The sequence below is a fragment of the Onychostruthus taczanowskii genome, unplaced genomic scaffold (assembly GCF_017590055.1).
Source record: "Onychostruthus taczanowskii isolate IOZ18803 unplaced genomic scaffold, ASM1759005v1 scaffold83, whole genome shotgun sequence".
In the NCBI taxonomy this organism is placed as follows: domain Eukaryota; kingdom Metazoa; phylum Chordata; class Aves; order Passeriformes; family Passeridae; genus Onychostruthus; species Onychostruthus taczanowskii.
Genome location: NW_024506221.1, coordinates 518,662 through 546,099, shown reverse-complemented (window position 1 = coordinate 546,099; position 27,438 = coordinate 518,662). Strand labels below are relative to the sequence as shown.

The 27,438-nt window shown below is 41.2% G+C and overlaps 1 protein-coding gene across 2 annotated transcripts in view; it reads left to right on the top strand.

The window, feature by feature from the left end:
- The first annotated feature begins 768 nt into the window (after positions 1–768).
- Positions 769–27,438, top strand: part of SNX18 (sorting nexin 18) — a 33,976-nt gene continuing 7,306 nt past the window's right edge. The window contains exons 1-2 of one of the 2 annotated variants that reach the window (XM_041424610.1): positions 769–2,550; positions 18,586–22,735. In XM_041424610.1, coding sequence (XP_041280544.1) covers positions 1,008–2,550; positions 18,586–18,839 — 1,797 coding nt within the window. In that variant the 5' untranslated portion in view covers positions 769–1,007 and the 3' untranslated portion in view covers positions 18,840–22,735. Of the gene's footprint in view, positions 2,551–18,585; positions 22,736–27,438 lie in introns of those variants that run through there. The other variant, XM_041424611.1, reaches the window with a different exon arrangement.

The following is a 27,438-nucleotide window of genomic DNA, read 5'->3' as shown; positions in this document are numbered from 1 at the left end:
GGAAACAGTGGGTCTTGTAGCATTCCAGTGAATTGCTTCCAGATGAAGACAAATTATTTGACACAAATCTATGAAGTAACATACTCCCTAAACTACGGCAGAGAAACAGAGAAATAAGCAAGATATCCAGATGCTAATGAGAAAACATGAAGAACCGGGGACTAGAAACTTGGAACATCTCCTCTAGAAACACTTCCTTCTATTTGCTCATGAACAGGTAGAAATTTTGAGAAAAACTTGTACCTAGGGAGCCAAAGAGAGGTAAAAGGTGATTGAGGGGACAGAATCCATACGACTAGACAACACAGGACCAGGAGCAAAGGAGGGGGGAAATAACCACGCAGGAGAAAAAAGCGCCTCGGACGGGCTGAGGCTGGTCCACAGAACACCAACATCAGTGGCATGACTACATTTTTCGCGAAGGCTAAAATACGCGTTATCCACGAGCAAAACGCACCCTGACATTCTTTTTCTGTGGGGGCAGCAGGCAGCCGGAGGAGCCCCGGCAGCACCAGCACCCGCCTGGCGCGGCTCCCGCGGCGGCGGCGGCACCGGAGCGCAGGGAGAAGACCCGAGGGCTCGGGAAGCTTCCCGGCCGGACGCGGGGAAGCGCTGACGCGCCCTCGAGCGATCGGGAGGCGCTGGCGGCGATCGAGCGCCGGAGGCTGGCGGGGCAGGCGGACACCGGGCCCGGGCGCGGCCCCCCAGCCCCGCGGCCGGCAGGGGGCGTAGGGAGGGGGGGGGCCATCGATGGGGGCGGCCGCTCTGCGCTCGGCTGCTCCGCCCTGCCGCTCGGCTCTGGATTAGCGCAACTGGCGACGTGGGACGGCCCGGCCCGGCTCCGCGCCCGCCGCCGGCTCCGGGAGCGGCACCGGAGCTGCACCGGGAGCTGCACCGGGCAGGCCGCCGACGGGACGAGGAGTCCGAGGGCGGCGGCACTCTGCGACAGCCCCGCCAGCGCGACGCGGTGAGGGGCGGCGGCGCAGGAAGCGCCCCGGTGGGCGGCGATGGCGCTGCGGGCGCGGGCGCTGTACGACTTCAGGTCGGAGAACCCGGGTGAGATCTCGCTGCGGGAGCACGAGGTGCTGAGCTTGTGCAGCGAGCAGGACATCGAGGGGTGGCTGGAGGGCGTCAACAGCCGCGGGGACCGCGGGCTCTTCCCGGCTTCTTACGTGCAGGTGATCCGCGCCCCCGCCGCCGAGCCGCCGCCCGCCCGCTACGCAAACGTCCCCGTCGGCGGATTCGAGCCGCTGCCGCCCCCCGCCGCCTTCAAGCCAGCGGCGCAGCAGCCTCCGCCCGAGCCCTTCCCGCCGCCCCCCGCCGGGTATCCCTTTCCGCCCTACGGCGGCTCCTACCAGCCCAGCCAGGGCAGCGATGACGACTGGGACGACGACTGGGACGACAGCTCCACGGTGGCCGACGAGCCGGGCGCCCTGGGCAGCTCCTACCCCGACTACGAGGCGGCGGGCGGCGGCGCCTCGGGCCGGTACCGCCTGTCCACGCGCTCCGAGCCGTCCCTGGGCCCCCGCGGCGCGGGGCATCCACCGGGACACCCGCACCCCCCCGGCGGCGGCGGTGGCGCCAAGAGCTCGGCCACGGTGAGCCGCAATCTCAATCGCTTCTCCACCTTCGTCAAGTCCGGCGGAGAGGCCTTCGTGCTGGGCGAGGCGTCGGGCTTCGTGAAGGACGGGGACAAGCTGTGCGTAGTGCTGGGCCCCAGGGGCCCTGAGTGGCAAGAGAACCCCTACCCCTTCCAGTGCTCCATCGAGGACCCCACCAAACAGACCAAATTCAAGGGCATGAAGAGTTACATTGCCTACAAGCTGGTGCCCAGCCACACGGGGCAGCAGGTGCACCGCCGCTACAAGCACTTTGACTGGCTCTATGGGCGCCTGGCTGAGAAGTTCCCTGTCATCTCCGTGCCACACTTGCCAGAGAAGCAGGCCACTGGCCGCTTTGAAGAGGACTTCATCTCCAAACGTCGCAAAGGCCTGGCCTGGTGGATGGACCACATGTGCAGCCACCCTGTGCTGGCTCAATGTGATGCCTTCCAGCACTTCCTCACCTGTCCCAGCACGGATGAGAAGGCCTGGAAACAGGGCAAGCGCAAGGCTGAAAAGGATGAGATGGTGGGTGCCAATTTTTTTCTGACCATCAGTGTCCCTACAGGCCCTGGGGCCAGCCTAGACTTGCAGGAGGTGGAAAGCCAGGTGGATGGCTTCAAAGCCTTCACCAAGAAGATGGATGAGAGTGCCCTGCAACTTAATCACACGGCCAACGAGTTTGCCCGCAAACAAGTCACTGGTTTCAAGAAGGAATACCAGAAGGTGGGGCACTCCTTCAAGTGCCTCAGTCAGGCATTTGAGCTGGACCAGCAGGCCTTTTCGGCTGGCCTCAACCAAGCCATAGCCTTCACTGCAGAAGCCTATGATGCCATCGGGGACCTCTTTGCAGATCAGCCCCGGCAGGACCTAGATCCTGTGATGGATTTGTTAGCATTGTATCAGGGGCATTTGGCCAACTTTCCAGACATTATCCATGTGCAGAAAGGTAAGACACTTTTTTGTTTTCTGAAACAATTTAACTTTTATATATCAGTGGTATGCAACACATAGGAACCTGTGCCTAAATTTGCCCTGTGTCTGGCTTGCTGGCTTTGTGTGCAATCTTCCTTCCTGTGTTTACTCAGGTAAACTCTCACTAGAAATACAAAGAAGACATCAGTGACAATTTTTATTTTGTGCCAAAGGCCTAAACATAGTTGGGAGTCTTGCTGATCAGAGGTTGCTGTGTTTGGCTGCGTATCTCTGAAAGCAACCATGTCAAACCAAACTGTCTATATATTAAGATTATTGGGCTTGTTTACAAACCCTGGAAATCAAGTGATATGCAAACATCTATTTCTCTGTGGTATGTGAGGTATCTTAAATATTTTGTCTATTAGGTAATGAATATAAAGAAATATGATGATGCAGGTACTCCTCTGATTGACCACTCTGTTCAAGATGCACATGTGTGTGTGTTTTGCAGCATCAGTCTGATGAGATGTTTAAGGCTGCTGGGGCATCTTTCTTCAGCCTAGTGTCCTGTGGTGTTTGTGAAAGAGTAATGGTCAGGTACAGTGATCTTAGTTATTCAGCCTTTGCCCTTATTGTTATGAGAATATGCTGGTCACCTGTTGTCCTTTCAGCATCTTTCTAGCTGAAACACGCTGTCCTGGTTCAGATTGCTAGTTGTAAGGTACTTTGTAACCTGTCAGAAAGAAAGAAACTGAAAAATGAAAAAATATCTACTATATAACTATGACACTTGTTCAGATAAACAGAGGTTATAGTACTGTAGTACTGTATATGAGGAGAGGTTTTGATAACAGCTTTCAAATATTTTAGATTTAGAGAGATGAGTGGCCTTGGCCATGCCTCATGTTTGGGAGCAGAGGATGTTAAAGTGAGTTGTCATCTAATCTGATTATCTGTAAGCTTCTGGAAAAAATAAAGGGATAGATACTTGCATTAGATGTAAAAATCCATCAGACTGTATATACTATTTAAATAATACATCCTTAGGCTTTAAGGTTATATGGAGGTCTTCACTGAAGTATTTTTGGAAACAAGCCTTTGAAGAGAGCATTGGGAATAGTAAGATACATGCTGAAACCATCCTTATTTCTTTTGTAGTTCTATTTGAATTTACACTTACTGGTAAAGTGTACCTTGCTGAACTGCTGAAGGTTGATGTAAATAACTGGAGCAGTGCATGGGCATGAAGTATGTAGAGTTGATTTTGAGCTAGAGCACTGTCCTGGAGCAGACTGGAGAAATATCATGCAGCTATTAGTGCTCCAGCACCTCTGAGCTAGCACTGTGTTCACAGTATCATCCATGGTACATGCTAGTCGTAGGAATATGGCAGGGGCTTGAGAGGGTGGTCTCTTGAGTGTACGTGGCCATGACAGGAACTGAGTTGTGTGGGTTGTTTATTAGTTGTTGTTTCTGTTGCAAGACAGCAAACTAGACAAAAACTGAGAGTCATGTTTTGCACTCCATATTGCTGATTTATTAGTCTTAAGGGGTACTTTTAAGAAGGTACAGCTTTTCAGTGCAAATCTGTAAACCTCAGATAAAAATATGAGCTGTTTGGTGTTCTTGCAACATAAAAGCTTTGTTTTAAATTTACTGTCTGGGGTAGTTGCCAGTTTTGAGAAAAAATATTGTCCCTATAGACTACACAAATATCTGTATAGTCAACATCTATGAAAGTGTGTTTGTGATAAGAAATTATCTGAAAAATAGAGTTGATATGTCTTTCTTCAAGGGTTTTATTTTCTAGTGTACAAGCTCATTAAGCAGTAAAATTACACCAAAGTGCCCTTATAAGTGGCAGAAGCAGCAGCCTGACTGATACATTTTTTAAATGGCCATGCCTTTAAAATTGTGAACCCTGAAATTAGAAGTAGTCTCTTTTTCTGCTACATAATGCAAATATATTGCTTACTTCTGATAAAACCCAAGGTCATATTCCCTTGGTTCTAAGAAGGATGGAAGAACAAAGGCAGCTGTACCAAAACATGCCTATGTCTGTGCATAGAGCTAGAGGACCATGAGTGTGAGAATGATCAACTCCCAACCCTCCCAGTTCTAGCTGGATCTCTGCAAATCTATGGGACCTGATAGGATTCATCCAAGAATCCTCAAAGAGCGGGGTGATGTGATTACAAACCTCCTGTCATGGATTTTTGAGCAGTCTTGGAAATCCTAAGAGTCCCAGCTGACTGGAAGTTGGCAAACATTGTCCCACTTCTCAAGAAGGGCAAGGAGGAGGACCCTTTCCACAGGCCTGTCAGTCTCATGTCAGTGCCTGGTGAAGTTATGAAGAAACTTATCCTGAGAGGTGTTGAAAAACACCTGAAAGACAATGCAGTCCTTGGTCACATCCAGCACAGCTTCATTAAAAGAAAGTCCTGCTTATTGAGTCTTCCTTTTATGACAAGGTAATCCACACAGTTGATCAAGGGAAACCAATTGGTGTGATCTTTTTGGATTTCAGTAAAGCTTCCATTACTCACTCTCACTGTATTCCTTTGGACAAAATGTCCAGCTCACAGCTGGACAAACACATCATGGGATGGGTGAGAACTGGCTGGACTCAAAGGGTTACAGTGAATGGGGTGGTATCAGATTGGGGACCTGTCACTGGGGGGTTCCACAGGGCTCCATCATCAGGCCTGTGCTCTTTGACATCTTCATACATGACTTGGACTCAGGACTGGAAGGGACACTAAGCATATTCCCAGGTCATACAAATCTGGGAGGAGCTGTTGACTCCCTCAGAGGGAGGCTCTGCATAGAGACCCTGGTTAGAAAGATGGGCAATCACCAACTGCATGAAGTTCAACAGAGGAACAGCTGAGGTCACTTGGTCTGTGCTGCCTGGAGAAGAGGAGACTGAGGGGAGACAGTCTGAATTATTGCAGCTTGCAACTTCCTTGTGAGAGGAAGAGAAGGGGCAGACACTGATCTCTGTGTGACTGATGACATGACCCAAGGAAATGGCCGGAAGTTGTGTCAGGTGAAGTTGAGGCTGGATATTAGGAAAACCTTCACCCAGATGGTTTTTGGGCACTAGAACAGGCTCCTGAGGGAAGTGGTCCAAGTACCAAGCCAGATAGATTTCAAGAAGCGTTTGGACAATACCCTCAGGCACCTGCTGTGACTCTTGGCATGTCCCTTGTAGAACTGAGTCGAACTCAGTGATACCTATAGGTCTCTTCCTACTCAGCATATTCTGAGGTTCTGTAATTTTAACTTCCTTGTCCCTTTGTGCTTTTGCTGTATGTAGTTAGCTGAAGAGCTGCTAAATGTGATTACTAAGTATGATTTGTGTTATGGACTGAGAACTCTGCATGTCTGAGGTTTTGTTTAAAAACTTTCTGCAGCTTATGCAGAAAGAGCCATAGAGATAAAAGTTCCCCTCTGTGTGGGTTTTTCTTTTTCTCTAGAATTATGAACCAAAGCCATGTAAGCCTTGCTGTTGCTTTGTCTGCATCTTACCGGGAAAATGTGTTAACTGTTGTGCTTTTAATTGTTTTGGGATTCAGGTCTTTCTGCCTTCTATGCTGAGGACATCATATGTGATCTGATTTGTGTAACTTGTGTAAAACATGTGTACCAATGGACTGTGGAAATATTTTCAAACTGTTCATTATCTTATTAATATTGTTAATTGATATTTTATGAAATGGCAATAGCTTTAATAGGAGATTTTACAAGATGCCTTTTCTTTCATCTTGTGTTCCTAGTGTTTAAGGAATTTTCTGCAGGAAGAGTTAATGTACCTGCTACAGAAGAGACAGACAAAGTATTTGAACATTTCTATACTATATGCCAGTTGAGGATCAACAGGTCAATGCTTTGAGACCTTTCTTGGTTTCATATGCACCCTAGTCCGGGTCTGATGATTCATTCGATTGAGCCCTACAGCCAAGAATGTGCCCAGTTGGAAACCCCACATTTCCATCTGGAAATACTTGGTTTGAGAGTCCCACTGAGGCTGGTATAGAACATATCAGTATGAAGGCATATGTCCCTTACAATGACTTGTTGTTCTATAGGTCTTGTTTGGAAAATTAAGTGATTAGGGAGAACCAGTGCCTGGATAGTGTAGACAATGGCAGAGCGGTGTCTCAAGCTTCTAAACATCCCAATACTTTCATGCATCTAGCCCTCAATTCCTTGTAGATAAATGCTTCTGATGTGCATGCATGAAAATACTCTAGGGCATATATGTTGGTTTTTTGAATGGAAGGTACATATTAGACAGATACACTTGTACACAGTTTTCTTTAGCCTCTGGCAAAACATTTGCAGAAGAGGGATATTAAGTTCCAGAGGCTCAAAATACTAATCTGTATTTTACCATTTTCTATTGCAGAACTGGTGTATCGTTCAAGAAATACTGGTTCAGTTTTTTTATTTTTGAGAAGTAAAGCAGCTTCCCATTTGTAATGGATAATATCTTCTCTTGTATGCATTTAAGGTCTGCTTGGGGAAATTCCCTAGGCATTCTTGGTGAAGTAATTTTTATATATTAATTCCTAAAGCTTTGCTCAACTTGATGCAGTGTTCCTACTTCTGTAATCCTCAACACCAGTCCTCACTGCAGGCCCATGCAAGTTCAGAAAATTCATGCACTTGTGGGAATTGGAGATAGTATATGCTAGTATCCTAGCTCGTTCTTGTCTGGCTCTCGTCTTCATATTTGTTTGGTGAGAGTAGAGAAGCTGGAGGAATTTTGGATATCTCTCTTTCAGGTTTTCTTTTAGGAATTACTATAATTGGCTTCTTGCAATTCATGAAAGTGGAGGAAGTACTTACTAACATGCTGTTTCATCTCTGCTTTCCAGATTTCTTCTCCCTTAACATTATGATGTTAATGTTTGAGAAACTTGTGCTTATGGTTTTTACAAAAGAGACCAGAAAAAGTGGTCTAAATGCTTCCTGAGATACAGGCAATTCCATTTCCTTTGTGTGCCAGGATTTAAGAGAATTATTTTTAAAAATACCTGAATGACTTACTGGTTTTTGGTCACTGTTTGTGAAAAGTAAAATAAAGCAAATAGTCTTATTTACCTGAAGCAAACTTAATTCTATACATAGGCTTTAAAGAATGCACTTGCTGTGTTTTTAGAATATTTACAAACATTACAAATATATTTTTATATTATTTATGAAACTCTAGGTAAAAAAAATCTATCCAGATGGAAATGCATCAAAACTTAAAGCACCAGAAAACCCAAACAGCACTGAAACCTGGAACTCTCTAACATTTTCAGCTTCTTTCTCCCTCCTCCCCCCATGGAGAAGTGGTGTTTGAATTAATGAATAAATCAGACTGGTTAATATTGACACCTAAAACTTTATATCACAGTATAAAAGCAGGACTTTTCTCCCATGCTTACTTGCTAAGCTCTTAGATTTGTTGTGCAGACAGGGTTTTTCTCATTGCTGTTTTTCCTATAACCCACCTTGTAGGGTTTTTTCCTCCCCTGTCCCTCAGATGCATACACTTTGCATGGGCTTCAACTCAGGTAGCTGCTGGGTAAGAGCTAGGCCTGCAATCCTAGCCAGATGACCCTTGCAGCAGTAAAAGGAGATGGGCACTTCATCTGTGTAAGAGCTTTGGTGAAAAAGGATGTACTGCTCCAGGATAACTTTTATTTTTTGCCATGTCAACCTCCCCATAGCTATCACAGAGATGATGTAACACTGCCTGCTAGCTGCCCCATTACCTAATATTGTCTCACAATATTTGCAGGTAACCTTAAGGAAATGGAGCTAAAATGTGAAAGAATCTTCACATGTAGAAGCCGTATAAAATTACAGCTGCCTTAGTTTGTGTGAAGTCAGAGGACAGGAGTAAATGACTTAAAACTGAGAAATGGCTTTACTAGAAGAAAATTAAACAGAATAAAAAAGGACTTCTATGCCCCTGTTTATATGAAAGATACGTGGGTCTTCTTAATTTATGATTATTTTTCCTTTTCCACCCCCTCGCAATCTCTGTGGCTTTTTAAGGGAGCAAGATTCATGCTGTTGTGATGGGTCTTTTTCCTATTACCTTTTGAAACTAGTCTGGTATCATACACCTTCAGTAACAGAGATATTTCATGGCTAATAACACACAAGTGGGTTGTTTTTTTTCCAAAACCTGCTGGTATCAGAGGAAGACTACAGCTGTTCCTTCTGTGCGAGAGACTACATGCATTACTGCACACCAGAAAGCCTGTCCAGTCTACCCTGCTGGTCCTAACAGGAGAAGTTTTGATTGGAGCTCACACCTCTAGCTTTGACTACAGGCAGTGCATACTTAAATAAATACAAGTCTTCATCAGATTTGTAGTCAGATCATAGAAAATACCCCAATACTATGTGCTCAGCACAAGCAGTAAGGCTTTATCTACTGGGAAGGCTCTGTGAGCAACTAGGGAATAGTAGAACAGTGTAGACATTGAAGAATTAAAAATTATACTGTAAAAAGAGGAAGTAATCCTACTTCATAAACAAAGTAATGCCTTTTGAGAGACATACGGAGAAACTATAGAGGGGGATGGTTCTTCTGAAGCCCTGGGTGCTCCTAGTCTGGCTGATAGGTCTTCTATTCAAACATGGAAGACAAGAATTGGTAGACTGAAAATTGAAAGGAGCTCCCAGAGCTCTTCCATTTCTTTGTTAGCACATTATCAAAAACAAACAAGCTGACTAACTTTTTTAGTTTGTAAGTCACCTTTAGAACAAGGACATGTTTCAGCCTTTCCAGCATCTTTCCATGACTTCATTGTTAGACTTTGTTTGAGCAGTTAAAATGCCAAGTCAGTAAGTGCAGACTGTGTAAACTTATCCAGTTGGCATCTTATGTATTTTAAATTTCCTGGTTCAACTAACATAGAATTTGAAAATTTTAATTGAAAAAATAGGAAGATAGATCTGGCTGAGTCCCCAAATGTGAGCCTTATCAGCAGACTACACAAACAAATGGCACATGCTTTCTTATGCAGTTTGTTTGTATCTTTCAGAAAAGCCATGAAGACTTAAATAAAATGGAAAAAAAAAAAAAAAAACAAACAACCCACCAACATTTAAACAATCTGTTCAGTTCTTGCCAGTGGCTTTGGATTGTTTTTGTAGCAGAACAGGAAGAAGTGTGATGTTTGCAGCCTTTGTTTTAAGTAGGTACACATTATGGGTGGACAACTTCTGTAATCATAATGAACTGAGCTATGCTTTCTATTCCTACATGCAGTTCATTCATTAACAATGTGAAAAGCAGGTCCATCCTGTGATTCAGAGTTTACAGTGCTTTGTTGTCCCCTGGTAAGAGCAATTTACTATTCTGATTTTTTTAAGAATGTTTGTGATTTTGAATCTTTATATGCATGAATAGCTATGCTGCCTAGCTAGCAATATACTAAATAAGCTTTTCTTTTAAATAATCTGAGTATAGCATTATAATTTTCACATGTTCTGCTTTTGTATTTTATATATATATATATATATATATAAAATACATATATATATAACATATCTGCATTTTATTTGAATCTTGACTCTTTTATATGAATTTATGTTAAACTGCCTATACAGGTTTTGTTTGCTCATCTTAGGACAGTAGTGGAGCTAAACAGATGATAATAGACAAGCAGACACTGTAAGTTGTATTTGTTCTTTTAGCCTTAACAGAAAACAACATCCAAAAGCAGTTGTTTCATTGTGCCCCAATAAAGCAATGATGTAAGAGTCAGTGGAACTTGCACTTATACTTACTTCTCTCAGTAATAGCTGGATGTTGATACACAGTGTTATGTGTGTTCCTCTGTCCATCCACATCCCATGAATCTTAAAAAAAATTTGAAAGAAGTCAGCATTTGATGTAATAGTGCTTCATCCATTTTGGAAAAGAGGAGAAGGAGGAGACATTTCTGCTCATTTGTTGTTAACCATTTCTACTGAAAATTAGTTTATTTTATCCATAGACAGCATAATTTCTGATGGCTGTTTTCTTGAAGTCAGCATTATGAGCAGTGTGTTTACAGAAGCTGTTAAAAGTCTGGAGCATCTTCCTAACATAAAGTGCTTGTTCCTAGCATCCTAATTAGGAAAAAATAGTGTTCAAAACCTGTGACAACTGAACTGTAATAGACCAATTCTGGAAAAGCGAGCTCTGTATTAGAAAGCTTGTTTGATGCCCTAGTTAGATGTGGACTAATGAGAAGTACTAAAAATGGCTGAAAGGTTTCATCTTGGTACTTACTCCAAATTCCAATAGCCTAAATGTTCAAGCGTGGTCCTAAAAAATATGACTGCCTTTCCTAATGGGCAAATGTACTGTGTTTCTGGTGACCAGTGCAGTTTATGTTTCACTCTTTTTGGTCATCCTAGTCTGCACTGCCAGCTGAAACCACACCTAAGAAAAAGTCTTTTAAATGGTATGTGTGAGTCCCAAAAAGTGCAGAGTGCCTTAGAACTGGGCAAACCCAGCATTAGTTAGCATTTGCCTCTCAGGCTGTGGTGCAAAATGTCATATTTGTGAAAACAGACAGCTGTACACATAGTTTAACTGGATTTTACAGTCAAATGAATCCTGGTGGACCTCCTTTCAGATATCACTTGTAGTGATATCTGAAAGGAGGTCCACCAAGCACCACTTGTAGGTGCTTGTAAAGTCAAAACTATTCACAAAGACAATTTAAGCATGCTTTAGTGTCTAAAATAGGGTCCTTCGTTTGCTTAGAGGACTGCTAGAGTACAATACGTCAAAAGAGAGTAGTTTTACCATCTCTGCATTCAAGATTTGAATGGATAATATTAATCTCATTTTACACACTTTTTCTGTGTGGCTACCTAGCATTATATTTTGTTGAAGTTTTAAAAAATTTTATTAATGGCATTTTGTGGAGCAGTAGATGCATTAAAATGATAATTCTGTGATGTTTCTTTCATTTACTTGACCATGTTTCTCTCATTTTCTGTTACCAACTCCTCCAGAGGCAAGATATGACATCTGCTCACATAGCAGTGTGGCGTAGCATGGCCCAGCAAAACATTGGTACTGGTGGTGCTACACACCAAGGCTCATAGATTCCTCTGAGGTACTCTGGACTGAACTGCACATTGACAGTGTGGAGATTTAAATATTTTTTCAGTAGTGTGATCATTTTACACTCTCCGAACATGCGCAGGTCTTGTAGATTTGGATAAATAAATCAGCTCCGTATGCTCTTCCTCTGTGTACACTAACTGACAGATTTATGCTCACTGAGTCTACTTATATCTTAATAATCATATTATTTAAACTCTAAAAAAATATTGGTTAGACTACCAAGAACCCTGATAGTTTTGAGAAATTGACATTTTACACTGTGCATTCTAGCATCATTGCTAATTTGGTTTATGTTAATTAAATCAATTTATAAGTTAAGACCGTCAGATGAGGTTACAGCTAATTAGTGTTCTGAAATACCTAGCAAAGACTTTGTGTGAGCTGTTGAGTTGTGTAGATTAAAAAGTGACTTCATTTTGAACTGAAGAATGTGTTTTTTAGTGTCAGCTTTCAATAAGCTTTGCAGCAGGGTAACTGAAAGAGCAAATAATTATGTCTGATTTTAATAACTCTGTCGTCAGTATTGATCTAGATGTCAGCCGAGTTCTGTAATTTATAAACTTAAATTTACAGGATAGTACTATGTTATTCTGGGCTTTTTTTGAGCAATGGGCAACAAAACAACGAAAAACAAAGCTCACTTCTTTAACTATTGTTAGGCTGCAGGTTCTAAAAGCAATATAGCCATTTCCATGTATCTACAAAAACCTCTATAATACTAAAGTAATTGAAGTTTGAGTTATTTAAGTTTTACATTTCTGACATTTCACTATGGAAAAGAGAATGTTCTTAAAGTGGTTTTGTGCCCTAAATGAGAAGAATGTCATCTTTTAAATGCAAAGACTAGGTTTGCAAACTATGGTGTTGGCATTTACCAAAAGCAACTGGCAGAATTTTGCTTTTGGTTTTGAAAATCACTTGCTTTTTTTGGTGTAAAATTGTAAAACTAGATTTTTTTAAAAGCAACTCATTCCAATATTAATAAGTGTAATGGTGCGTTTTCCCTGTGACATTTCTTTTAGTTCAGTCTCTACTGAAAAAGTCTTCTGGTTTTAATTTCAGGCAAATTCCTATTATGCTGCTTTCCATTATAAATCTTGGCCAGAAAATGTAAAGAATTTGCAGAATCTCAGTGTAGGCTTCTTTTGTTAATCAGTGCTCAGAGCATTCTTAAGAAAATAATCTGTCAGTGTAGCAAAATCTCTGTTCTGTTACAAACTATTTCACATTCAATTGAGAAGGTGAAGTTTGGGGATTTTTTCAGAGTTGGATTTCACGCTATGTGTTATCTCATTGTCATAGTTTGAGCACAGCTGGAAGTCAGGCACCGAGCATTGCTCGCTTGGCCCTTTTCTCTCTTCCCCCACCCCAACCCCAGTGGAATGGGGAGAAGTCTTGAAGTAAAATTTGCATGTTGAGATAAGAACAGTTTAGTAATTGATACTAAAGTAAAATGCAATAATAATGGTAAATAATAATAACGATAATAAAAAGGAAACAAACAGGTGATGCACAATGCAACTGCTCGCCACCCACTGACTGATGCTAGATCCCCCTTCCTGGACCCAAATCTGCTGTGCTTCTGGGAAATTCCCCCCAGTTTATATCCTGGGCATGGCTTCTGTGGAGTGGAATGTTCCTTTGGTCAGTTCCAATCACCTGCCTAACTATGTCCAGTTTTCTTTTGTGTGCCTCCTCACTGGCAGAACAGAAGACTAGAAAGCAGAAAAAGAAGTCCTTGACTTGGAATAAACATGTCATAGCAAAAACGCAAACATCAGCATGTTACCAACACCATTCTCATTCTGAGTCTAAAAGACAGCACTGTAACAGTACTGAGAAGAAATTAACTCTGCCCTGGCTGAAAACAGGATACTCATGAAATGCTTCTGCAATTTCCCTTGTGTTGGAGCTAATGATTGTGTAACCCAGGGCTGACCTGGATCACATAGCTAAGCCAATGATAGAGCTAAGGCATCATCTCTCTCCCCAGGCCACTTGCATTCTTTTATTGGATTAGTCATTTGAGACATCTTGTAACAACATCTTTGCTAGATCTGGAGTAAGAGGGACAAACATGTAGACCAATTTGCTTTGGCAACACACTGCTGGATTAGAAATAATGTTGTTTCCGTGCACGTGAGCTACCTAGGGTTTGCTTTTTCGAATCTTTAAGCAAAGATCTCCAGTTAACTAATCTCATCATTAAGTAAGGAAAAAGAAAGTATTTCCAGTTACGTTACCTGCTTCTGCATCTTTTTATGAAAGCAGCATCAATGTGTTTTTTTCCTTTTCCATTACAGATGGTTTCTTAGATTTCTTGTAAGAAAAGTAGAGTAGAGGGAGTTGTTTGACAAGTTCAGATCTCTCTCTTCATTAAGGTGCTTTGGAGGACACATCATGCATCCTATTAGAGTATTTAATATGCTGGACAGATGAGTGGTGTGGAAGTGTATGTTGGTTTACCTTCTAGTAAGTAGTACACTAAATGTTATTTTGTAGCTTGCTGATAGTAGAAAGATGAAATATTTATTGGATAGATAATTTTATTTGCGCAAGATTTCTGAGGTACAGCTGCTGAGAGATCGTAAAAAAATGTGTTTGCTCTGTTCTAGTATAATTTATCACTGAAGTGAAAGAGATACTTGAATTGTGCAATGATAAAGGCATTACAATCATAGGGTATAAAAAGTTAACCCTTACAAGTGGGTAAGTTTTGGCTCTTACAAGTGGGTGAGTTTTCAAGCTGAATATTTTGAAGTGAGATACTGAAGACTTTGATATATTGGTGACTTGATGGATTCTTGAGACTGGTAGTGAATTTCAGACTGCAGTGAATTCAGCTGGTGCTTACCACTGCTTCAGGTGCTATATTCAGTGTTGAATTCAATTCAGTGTTGAATTGATGCTTCTTTGTGTTTCATTCATGTGCAGCATTACTGTACGCAGTTAAATTGCTGCTGCTACAGCAATATCCTGTTTGTGTTTTTTAAGAATGGAGCAAGCCCTGCCATGAAACAGATGTCATTGTAGTAAACACTGTGCAAATAGAGAGCAAAAAAAGGGCTCCTGCCTTGAAGAATTCTTTGTGTGGATTAGTAGCTTCAAACACAGCTGATGTTTCACTCCTGTCTGTTGCATCAGCACTTGGAAGTTGATGTTTGGATGTTTTGAGAAGAGGTGGAAAGGGAAAGATGGTACATCCTTAGCAGGTATCACTGCTTTTTGGCTTCTGATTGCATGTGCTAGTAGGCACAATGCAAGCCTGCCTTCCTATGGAGACTAAGGAATTAAGTGAAAAGCAGTCTGGATTGCAGTCTGCAAGACAGGAACCCCAAAACTTCTGCCTTCTGGCCACACTGGATGCTGCAACTTGGACTTGGAGACGCATGTACATCAGCATGGGTTCATAGGAGTACACAGGTACTTCCTGTGTGGAGGGAAATTGAGTGTATGGATCCAAACCCACCCTATCTGACACTTCACACAATCTCCAAACATTTGTTACAACAAAACATTTGTTTTTGTTTGGAATAAAACTGCAGATGATGTGAAAATAGATTGTTTGACCCAAACCTAAGTGCTTTTGGGTTCAGGATATTTTCTTTTCCTGAGCGTGTATAACTCTTCCTAACTCATAGAAATCTCATGTTTACATGAGTAGCTTACTGTCTCAATACACTTCTTTTTTTCCTCATAACTCCTCAGCACCCTTTTAAGTTGCTGTCAGTACACTGTTTTATGGCTTGAAATTATTTATTTCCGTTGAGAACTCTGCATTGTCCCTGTTTTCTTGGCTTCTAACACAGTACACTAGCACAAATTTTGCTAACAGGAATGTCCCTTGTTGAATGTGTTTATATCCTCTTGTGTTGTCTAATTTCATATTTCAAAACAAGAACTGAAATCTGAATCTCTTTTAAACCCTTAGCTGCAGTGAGCAGAGGAGTGTGTTTACTGTAAGGATTTAGGCAGTGACAAACAGTGTTTATATAAGCTTTTCCCCACCTTTAAGAACAGAAATACATTTTTTGGCATCATTTTTAATCCAGGCTCTCTTCACTTGTTGAAAGCTAGTCGCGATCACTGGGAAGTGGTTCCTGACAGAAGGTCTTCAAATGCATGAGCAAAATTGAACAGAATCTGTACATCTGGATCTAAAAAAAGCCCAAGAATTTATTTTTTATGTATTCCATCCCTCTGGGAACAGTGCACTGGTGTATATTTATCCCAGGCATGTACTCTGCAGGAGGCTTCCTTGGGCTAATATGCACTGGGAGGTGGCTCCTTCTGTTTCTCTTTCCTAAAATATTTTTAGCCTTTTCTCGGACTGCTGTGATTCAGCCTTCTTTTGTTTTAACTACATCTTCCTTTTTTTTTATTGTACAAACCAATACTAGGTATTCACATAATTAAAATCAGAAACCAGGAGAAATTTCTGCAGGTGTATTTCTAGACCAGTGGGCCTTGCTCACCCCAGTGTCCCACCCATGGCAGCTGGAGCTGTGAGGTGCCAGAGTAGGCGCTGAGTGTGATGGGTCAGTTAGTGAGGGTGCAGCTGGGGGAGTTCATGGTGCACAGCCTGGGGTGCAGCAGGTCCAGAGTTGTGAGCTGGGAGTCATTAAAGGTTACCATCACCTACTGAGGTATCTCTGCACAAGACCCTTCTCTTCACAAGGGATGTACACAAGGGGCTGCTCTCCAGCCCCAAATTCCCTGTCTTCTGTTCGCTGTAGGATGAATCATTGAACCTTCCACATCAAGAAATCTCTGTTCCAGCTCAGGGTTTTGCTCACACAGATAAAATATGAGAAGTGTAGATTATGGAAAGGTGTTTGGAGAAAGTTGGGGAATTTTTTGTTACTTAATCTGCTTTCAAAGCCATGAAAACTAATAACTTTTACTTGGATTTGCTAAACTAAGTATTGCAAACTTCAGTAGATGCTGAACAGCTTAAAAATGACATTTTAAAACAATTAATTCCTTCTTAAGTAGTAAACACATGGTTTGGGGTTTTTTTTCTCTGTGTTTAGGGAGAATTTTTTGACTGTCCTAAAATAAGATAATATCCCTCTATGGAGTTATTTTAAGATTAATAATATTACTAATAATTAAAAGCTTCATTTAAAAGCATTTGAAAAAAACAACTCAAGCAATAAAGTATGAGCTTTGTCATATATTGCTGACATCTGGTTATAGTCTGTCCAGGTTTTAAAAGAAATTCCACTACAGGACCAGTATGATCCATGTGCATTAATAGAGCAGTGTTAATGATTGTACCATACTTTCCCCACTGGATTCCTTCACTAATTATTAATTTTTCCCTTTTCTTTTAGTAGAAGAAAAAAAAAAAACAAAAAACCAAAACATAATATATCTAGTCTGGAGGGCAGTTGTGTTTGGTAATGTATGTTTTTTATTTATGTAAATTAATCTGAAGATTATACATGCTCCAGAGCTTACTTATGCTTTCAGCAGCTGATGCTGTGAATTTCAGTATTTCTTTTCCAGTTTGGTCATTTTAGAAATAACATCTAAAGCTATTCCCCACATCATAACTGAAGAGTTGTCGTGTTTATTTAACCAGCTACATCTGGCTTCCAGTAAGTCCCAAATTTCAGTTTTTCACAGCTGTGCATAGATTCCTGTCGTGCCCACAGAGCACAGAAAAATTTTTGCTAGGCCTAAATCTGTTGAAAGAAGTGTTCTTCTTGTAGGAGAAGGGATTAAGTGTTTTTCAGATCATACCCTACCTCACAGATTCCTTACTTCTTAGAGGACAACATACAGATCTTCTGGCGCAGTGTCACTGCCGGCACCCTGCATGTGGAAAAGGTTTTTCAGTGATATTTTTGATGGCTAGTTAGCAGAAGCAGCCAGTGCCAAGCTCTTAACCATCCCACTGTCATGCCATGGGAGCCAGGAAGGTGTGGAACACTGCCTCTGCCTCACAGCCCCCAGAGATGGACACTGCCCTTGGCCTTCAGGCAGCACGCTGTAGTCACATGTAAGAAGTGTAATCTGAAAGGAGAGTTACGACATTACAAATATTTACAGGAACAAAAATCTAGTGAGATGATAAAAGCTGTACTAGTCTGATTTGGTTTAGTTATATGAATAAAATAAGTAAGGCAAAGAAGTTGCTCTGTGGGAAATTAAGTCCAATATGAATGCCTTAAGATGGCTCTGCTTTGGGTAGGTCTGTTTTGGATGATACTTTGCTTTTGTAGGATGTGTGTGCCTTAATTAACTATTTGGAGAGGGAGGATTGTCAGTTCTGTAATTCTGCTTTTCTACTATGTTTTACAGCACTGTGTATGCATAAGGTTTGCTTGGGCATCTGTGACTTCAGGATAAACTTTTAGATTCTCTGGTAATCAGTAATTAGTTTTGGAATATCTCTGGTATAAAAGCAAAAACAGGTATTGACAAGATTTTGAAACATGTATTGACATATTTTGTGTATTAAGATATGTTTTTGACATTTCACAAGGATTGAGAAAAGGGATATTTCACATAGTCCAGTTCTTAACAAGGGTATTTTTCTGGTATTTGTGTAGGCTTAAATTGATCTGACTAGTTTTGTCGTGCTTTCACTTACTCTTCTACTGGTATAATGATAACATATTCTCTGAAGGACACCATCTGATTTTTAAGGTTGTAAAATAGGATGTTCTAGTAACTTTAGTATGCTTCAGCCTTAAAAAAGTGTTATTTTTTACACAGGATCCACTGGTTTGTGATTCTTCTTACATTAAAAAGCTTTTGTTTTATTGTCTTTCATTCATACGTATGTGTATGTACACCTGTAAATACACTGAGAATAAGTCTTACACAAATCCTTGTTGTTATTAAATCACTTGTTAAAGTTCAATACTCAAGTATACATGGTCCTCACAGTTCAACTGTTTCATTTTGTTCTTTACACAGGAGCCCTTACCAAAGTAAAGGAGAGTAAGCGGCACGTGGAAGAGGGGAAGATGGAGCTGCAAAAAGCTGAGGGCATTCAAGAACGTTGTAACATTATCTCCTTTGCAACCCTCGCAGAAATTAATCATTTCCACAAAATTCGTGTGAGGGACTTTAAATCACAAATGCAGCATTTCTTGCAACAGCAAATACTCTTTTTTCAAAAAGTGACACAAAAGCTAGAAGAAGCTCTTCACAAGTATGACAGTGTTTAGTCTCTGATCTGTGGACTTTGCTCAGCATGAACATGACCCAGGCAGCAGAGCAAATGCTGCTGAAGAGCTGTTGCCAGTGGTAGATGGCGGTACAAGGATGGGTTTGTGTTCATCTGGAGCCCAGGTTTAATCTCCCATTATGTAGAAAGGAAACAGTTATAGGGCTATGTAGTAGAAACCGTACCACGCATTGTAACTAAGTTATACTGTGTATGCCTACACCATTGTAACTTTTTGAAATAATGAATATACTATTTGCCTTATTGCTTTTTGAAATACAGTATCTTAGTGCATACTTCATAGACCTCAAAGCCCTCTGGGTATTTAAGGAAGTTGGCTAGATAAATGCCTTCTTCAGATGCCTTTTTACTTTCCTAGATCTGGATTTCCTAAATTCAAACAATTCTCTGTTTACAGACTCCTACTAGAGCAGCTATGTGATTCTGTGCCTTTAGACTCTATTTTTCCTTTTCTAGTAAGTCACATTTTTATGATTAAATGAATGAAGGGTTGGTGCCTATGATGGGAACTGATGATGAAACCTCACATTGACTGGAAAAAAATCAGCTGCCATCCAGTTTGCGTAGCAAGTACTTTCTTAGGACAAATGTTGGCTCAAAAGGGAAAAGTTAAATTTATTCACACTTTCCCTGGAAATTGAGACTACTTGTTAAATGTACTAGGTTGTTAAGCACATGTACAAAAATACACCACTTAACTCCCTTTCTGAAAGAAATAATACAGTAAGGGGTGAGGTTTTGTTTTTGTTGGATTTTTTGGGTTTTTGTTTTGTTTTGGTGGTTTTTTGTTGTTGTTTTTTGGGGGGTTTTTTGTATACAGCATTACTGTAAGTGGAAATTTGAAGAGCTAGCCTAATAAAAATTGCATATATCAAGGGGATATTAATGCAAGCTATATGGCTGCAACTTTTTTTTAAAGTTTCAAATTATTTGCTCTTTGTTCAGTTGCTGATTCAGTTTAACTTCAGACTTGCATCTGCACTGCCAGTTGTCTGAGTTTAAACTCCACTGTGATTCATTAGTTTACTAAGTTGAAAGTTTTTGGGGATTATCAGTAAATAAATTATCTGAAGGCTTGGCTGAACTGACTTGGAAAACAGGTGGCATTTTTATGTTTGTAACGCTCAAGAATTAACAATTGTCTTAATTTTTGTATAAATATTTTTGACAAGCAGGGTGCATTTATAGATGTGTAAACACTACCTTTTAAAGAGGTTTATGGCTTATTTCCCTTGAATTAAGTCTGTATTCTTACCTATTGATTTCCTTCTTATAGGTCAGTATGAAAAAGGGTTTTTATTTATCCTATCTTTTTTTCTCATGAACAAAAATAACAAAACTTTGTGAGGAAGCAAAATGTTTATTTTTTTGTTTAATTGAATTAGTCAAAAATAGCTTAAACAAATGAAAGCCTGGAAAAGGAAGTTGAGCAACAGTTACAGTTAAGTAGAAATCATTCCTCACCTATGCAGCAGAAATGTGCAGTTCTTTCACACGATCATGCGAGGTTTTGTAGTTTAACCCCAGACCTCTGTTTCAGAGGAATAACACTTAAGAATGTAGTTTTGGTTCTACGATTCATCCCCAAATGTTTGGAGATGGCTGTTTTGCACAAGCTGTGTTTGGCAGTGCTTCTAGTACACACACAACGCAGTAAAATACAGAATTATGAAGAGGGGAAAGCACGTATTTGTAAAAGGACAATCAGTGAGGAAAGACTCCATTTCCAGCCTGTTGAAACATTATTATCTTGTTCTGCAAACAAGATTGACCGTAAAATAAGGACCACAGTCACAGGGCTGACTTGCTTTTTACCTTCCTTATGGTGTCTCATTCTACATTCAAAACTTACCACTTCCCTTAAGAGCTCTTCCCAGCAGTACTCCTGCTTTCCCATATGTCATTTAATTATGTGACAGAGTGATGAACTAGGTTTGAGCTGAGTTCCATGGCTGATGTTTGCTTAAGCCAGATACTGTTTTAGTAAATGTCTTTACAGTAATTAGATCAGACTATAATCAAGCTGATTCTACATGGAGGTATTAAGACCTGTTCAGAAATTGATCTTGGTTCAGTAGAAGTATTTTAGGAGGTTAGTATTAATGACATGTTCATGTCTGGGAGGAAATTAAGCTGTGATATGTATTCATACAACATTATCAGACAGGTACAGTTTTCCCTAATAAACTGTCATGGCCTTCACCTTACTTTCTCATTTGTGAATTTATTTGGGCACAGAAAAAGTGAGTGTAGTAATTGGTTAAATTTGATGTACCAGAAAATCTTGGCTGGGATCCTGGTTTAAATTGTTGCAGAGTACAGAAGTTCAAGTCTACATCTATATTAGCATTTTTGTTATTTTCCTCAGTCATTATAGAGTTGAAGTTGAACTGGCTGATGGGTGGAGCACAAGGAGTTACGGTAAAGGATGTTGCATCAGGCTGGTGACTGTGGGGTTCCACAGAGCTCAATCTCAGGCCCTATGCTCTTCACTGTCTTCATAAATCACTTGGACACAGAACCCAAAGGGGTACTAAGTTTGATGATGAGGCTAAACTGGGAATGACTGTGGACACCCTTAAAGGCAGAGAAGCTCCACAGAGAGATGGACAAATCAGAGGGCCAGGCAATCACCAACTATATGAAGTTCAACAAGGACTGGTGCCAGATTCTGCACCTGGGATGGGGCAGCCCTGGATGTACAGACAGACTGGGGAATGAGAGGCTGGGCAGCAGTGCCATGGAAAGGGCCCTGGGCTTCTGGTCCATGGCAAGCTGAACATGAGCCAGCAGTGCCCTGGTAGCCAGGAGGGCCAAGCGTGTCCTGGGGGCATCAGGGACAGCATGGCCAGCCGGGCAAGGGAGGGGATTGTCCTGCTCTGCTCTGAGCTGGGGCGGCCTGACCTCCAGTGCTGGGAGCACTTTTGGGTGCCACAGTATCAGACATTAAACTACTGGAGAACATCCAGAGGAGGGCCATGAGGATGTTGAGGGTTCTGGAGGGGAAGCCTGATGAGGAACAGCTGAGGTCACTTGGTCTGTCCAGCCTGGAGAAGAGGAGACTGAGGGGAGACTTTGCTGTGCTTTTCAACATCCTCATGAGGGGAAGAGGAGGGGCAGGCACTGATCTCATCTCTGTGGTGACCAGTGACAGGTCTCAAGGAAATGGCCTGAATTTGTGTCAGGTGAGGTTTAGTTGGATATCAGGAAAGGGTTCTTCATCCAGATGGTTTTTGGGCACTAGAACAGGCTCCTGAGGGAAGTGGTCCAAGCACCAAGCCAGGCAGAGTTCAAGAAGCGTTTGGACAATGCTCCAGCGTATGGTGTGTCTCGGGGATTCCTGTCTGGAGTTGGTTTCCTTGGGGTCAGGAGTTGGACGTAATGATCCTAATGAGTGTCTTCCAGCTCAACATATTCTATGAGTTTATGGTGTAGGGTGCCTGAACTCCATTAATGCTTGCTGCACTATATAAGAACTACAATATTAATTGTATTTGGACCAAGTATGACATTGACCACTTACGACCACGTATGACTGACTACTGAGTGGTGTGGTCTGGGATCCAAGTGTACTCTACAGTAATGTGAATGTATATTGTGTGGGACTATGGAAGCACCAAAGGAAATCTAACAAATAAATAAATGTGAAAGAAAGCAAATTTGCTCTACATCATGAACACTTTTGTTTCATGTGATTCGTGTAATTTGTTTTCAGTTCATCACAGTTTTTGTGTTGTTTTTAGCATACTAAAAATTGTTAGATATTTGATTGCTATCCCTTTTCTTTTGTGATATTTGCAGAAGAGAGTTACCCCTATGATTTGTGCATGTTCTCTACGTTCTTGTTGCAAATAAAATTTGCTTGGTTTTAAAAAATTTTATTCAGCTGCCTGCACTGAAAATACCTACATTGCTTGGTGAGGCACAGGTATCTTTTTGGTGAATCACAACATCTGATTGGCAGTACTTGATTATTTTGCCAGACCTTCACCATTCCAGCTACCATCTTCCGTGCTGGTTCCCTGCTGCAACCTGAATTCTTCTGGGAAGCTTAAGTGGGAATTGCTCAGCTATTTCTCAAAAGGAGTTCATTAAAACATTTTAAAAGGATGTTTTATTTTTAAATTCTGTAAACAATTTGGCTAGAAATCTTTAGTTCTTTCATATTTTGGAGAAAGGACTTGATATTTGGCAGCGTTGTTATCTTTCACAACCTTAGATGTGCTTTCTGCACAGCCTGGGAAAATTTGTCCATCTATTTCCAAGTTATACTAAAATTTCTCTGGGCCCAGCTCTGCTCAATTTTGACAGATATATTTTCTGTAACTCCCCTTTGCTCCAAGCAATCTTGATTCAAACCTTATTCAGCAGCAGCTAAGTGAGACTTTGTCTGTAATCCTTTTCCCCTTCATTCAGAGGGGGCTGAACCTCTGAGACCACAAGCTGAGCAAAGAAGCTGTCGATAGGTGCTGCCGGCTTTGTAGGCCTGGCCGCGGGAGAAGTGGAGCAGCAGCCTGGGACAAGTTTGGTGTTGTGCCTGGCCACTACAAGAAGGTGGATGTCAGAGATAGCTGAAGAAAAACAGGAAGATAAGAAAATAGTGAAGAAAGAAAGCCCTGTGACTACAAAAACCTGTTCCTCCAGTACCTAATTAATACCTTGGGCTTCTAAAGCATCCGTGGCCTTTTGCTGTTTCTAAATAGCCATCATGAGCAGGCAGAAAATGGGCAACTTTAGTTCTGCTCATGTGAGGACGGCAATGCTTTTTTTCCGTCACTAGAAGTTACTTTCTTTGCTTGATGAAAAATGTTACTTTCTATGTTTGATGGGCAGTTGAAAACTGTTGAAGAACTGTAGGTTTCAGGGCTGAAGGAAATGCCATAGTTCAGGCCCAGTCAGGCAGCCTTTTTTCTTGGGAAGAGGAAATCAACTTGGGAAATTGTGCGCATAAAAATTCCTGTATTAAAGAATTCTAAGATTAATCATTCAGTTAAAAAAAAAAAAAAAAAAAAAAAAAAAAGAAAAATTTAAAAATCTTTCTTATGGTAACTAGTATATCAAGACACCTCATGAGACATGGTCAAAGAACTTTTTGCACTGTTTCCCTTCCTGATTAAGTGCGCATGATATAAAGCATTGTCTTAATCAGCTTAAGGTCTTTCAGAGAGTTTGTTGTCTGGCTAATCCTTACTTCTTTTGCAGCATCAGTTGTACTCTGCACAGTGAGAAAGACTAGCAGAGTGAAGATCAGGTAGGGGTGACTGTCAGCTTGCAGAATGGTGTTCAGAGAACTCGACTTTGTCCCTGTCTCTACCCAGGCTCTGTGCAATATAAGCCATGTGAGATAAATCATTTATATGCTCTACATTTTGTGTAGGCTTAAGTTTAAACCCAGGAGTTACACTGAATAAGGTGCTGGGAATTCACAATTTTCACTGAAGGTTATGCACATTCTGCTTTGGATAAAGGAAATGCTTCAAATGCAAAGTTGTCTGGAAAAAAAATAATCAGGTATTCATTTCTTTAGGTAGACCAGCACAAGTTGGAGAACATTTGTAATCCATTAGCAGCAAAAGAGGAATAGTAGGCCCAGATCATATTGTTGGAATGTTGCCAGTGTAAGTATAAACTCCTTGAAATTAGTTTTCAGATACTGATTTATTTTTTAAAAAAATTCCACCTGATAAAATTAATATATTGTCTTCAGAATGAAGTGTGACTGTTATTTAGGAAATAAGGGATGGGCCCACATGTTGAGTAGCGAGTATTCTCACTCAGATACTGTTCACTCCGTGAATGGAATGATAAAGGCTTTCTGAGATGAATCATAGAGTGATCATGTCACTGGAGCACATTTTGGATGTATATTCACAGGAAAGCAGAATTAGCCACATGGGCTGACTTACTTCTGGCATTTCTTAAGGCTTGAGATGATGTTTTTTAATTCAATAATTTCTCAATGTTACACAGTGCAGTACAGTATGTGTTGCACATAGAAAAGTAAATTATGTAATATATGTAAGTAATATAATTTCAATATACTTCAGTCTCATGCAGTTGGCAGCAAAGCTCAGGCATGACCTGAGTTAATTTAAATACAAATTAATAATAGATATAGTAAAACTTAATTTTCTAAAGTTAAAAGGCATCTCCTGTACTGACTGACTGATAGACTTGCCACTTAATTTGGTTCCACTTTGAAATCAATGGGATTTTTTTTGCTTGACTCCACTGGGAAGGATATCAGGCTCAGTGGGTTGAAATTACATCCCTCCATCAACCCAGAAGTGTTCAGCCCAGACTATTCCCCTTGTGTGCTCCTTTACAACTGAATCTAACATACAGAATTTTGAAGTTGCCTGTCAAAAAGCTCTATCCTGCAATTTTAATCAAAACCATTCCCTGTTTTGGGGAGTGTAACATTATAATTTGAAATAAAGAATGGTACTGCTTTTGGTTTTAAAAGACATTTTCAAGGAGCATGAAAACCTGTGAGAAGATAAAATCAGGAATCTTGAATTTCATCTTTTCTCTCTTGAGTGTTTTAACTGGCATTAACTATTTTTTTAATGGAGAAAATAATGCTGCACAGGAGGAACATCACATATATACATTAAAAATTTTAGAGCTCAGTGAGACAGTACAGTTTTATTTGCAACGAGTTAAGGTGACTATTTCTGTTGGTACACCCCATGCTGTTTTTAAAGATCTCTTTGGAAAAAAACTAGAGTCAGTTCTTTAATTAAATGTGAAGATGGTGAAATAATGTTATAAGAGTATCCTGCCTTTGATTTCTAGTCACTAGCCCTCACTAAGTGTTGCAGGAGACATTTAGTTCCTTCGCAGTCCTTGCGGGGCACTTGGCTGAGTCCCTATCCTGCAGGAGGCTGCCGTACCCATCACCTCCATCCCAATGCTTCCTAAGGTGACTGGGGAAAGAGCTGCAAACAGCAGTTCATTTTCACAGGCAATTTCTGGTTACAAACACATGAACAATGTTGCAAAACAGCACTTGCAAAATCATAATTGTCAGAGTCCCCCAGTGCTATCCTGGCAGGGTGCTGCCACATTCAGTATTTTTCATTTTGCTTTGTTTAGAGAAGTGTTGCGTGCAAGATGACTACCCCAATTTTTAAATCAAAGGAATTTAGGACCATGGAGCTGATTCGATTGCTGTGTCAAAAATCTGTGCCAGTGCTTATCTATCAAGGGTAGATTTCATTTCATATAATTTTAAGAAATATAGAAAGAGTTTTTCAGAACTTTAGTAAGCGTTGGGAAAACCTTGTTTGCTTGCATCATTGTTCAGGATCTGTGAAGCAAGTTCATCAGAGGTAAGGTCCCTGCTGTCAGTGTGGTTTTGCTTTGTGCCCATGGGTAGTTGCTGTGTAGAAACAGTCTGTCCAATAGATTAATGCAAACCTGACTGAATGTGCTAATGAAGAATTGCTAGTTGGTAAGAAAAGCATGCCTTCTCAAGCTCAATTACCTTCTCTGGGAGAGGCTTTCGTTTCAAACATGTAGTGTAGTCAGTTTCTTTTATTTTCCTTGCTGCTGTCTCTGTGGGAGTCACTTGTGAATAAGCATGGACAGCTGCTCTCAGACAGATCAGACTGTTCCATAAGCAATATCCATTCAGAAGCTGTAGATGAAAGGCAGCTGTATCTCTGCTTTAGGGTAAATAGTCTGGCAAGGCACCTTTAAGCTCTGAGTGACATGAAAGTCAGATGTAAAAACGAAGTTATGATGATACATGTTAAACCCACATGCATAAGGATGTGGCCAATGCATCATCCTGCAGTGGTGAGCAGCCCAGTGGTGAGCTTTTTCTATTCTGCTGGTCTTTTTCCCCAGGTGGTTGTCAGCAACAACACTTTGGTCTCGCAGTGTCTCAAATAGGTAAGTTTCTGGGCTCTGCTGTCCATACCCCCACAGCGCATGCAGTGACAAGGAAGTGTGTCTCAGTTCAAGAACCCATTGCTCACTCTTTGAACCGCAGTTAAGGAGCATATTTGGTTGAAGAAGTTGAGCAATATGAATCCCTGTGCTTGGGAGTGGGGAGGAAAGAATTTTAACTGCTCACGGTAGTAATCGGATAAAGGGCAGACTCTGCACCTTGCAACATTGTTCAGTGTATCAGTGTGGTAAGGAAAGCCTGTCTGGAACTTGTTAGGGCAGGAAGATGAGAAGGAAGGGGGAAATAATTCTCTTTCCTCACAGCCCAAGTGCAGACTGTGGAGCTGTTTGTTGACAGCCAAAGAGAGAAGCTGAAAGATGCTGCAGGTTTCCCTTTGGGTCATTCTGAATCATGAATGCCCAGTGGGTGAAGTATCCTGCAGAAGGCAGTTGTGGCTATTTTCTCTTTAGAATCATTATTTCTTGGTCTAAAATATAGGAGCAGCCCCACCAGGAGGAACCTCTGACAGTAAATGCTCAAATGGCTTCAAGGTCATCTCACAACCTCCCTTGCATTCTTCTGCACTTGGAGACAGCAAGGAAAGGACAAGCCTTAGCTCACGCTTATCACAGATGCTTGTTCCTGAGACATATGTTCCTGGATCTCTGAGGCCAAAGGAGCA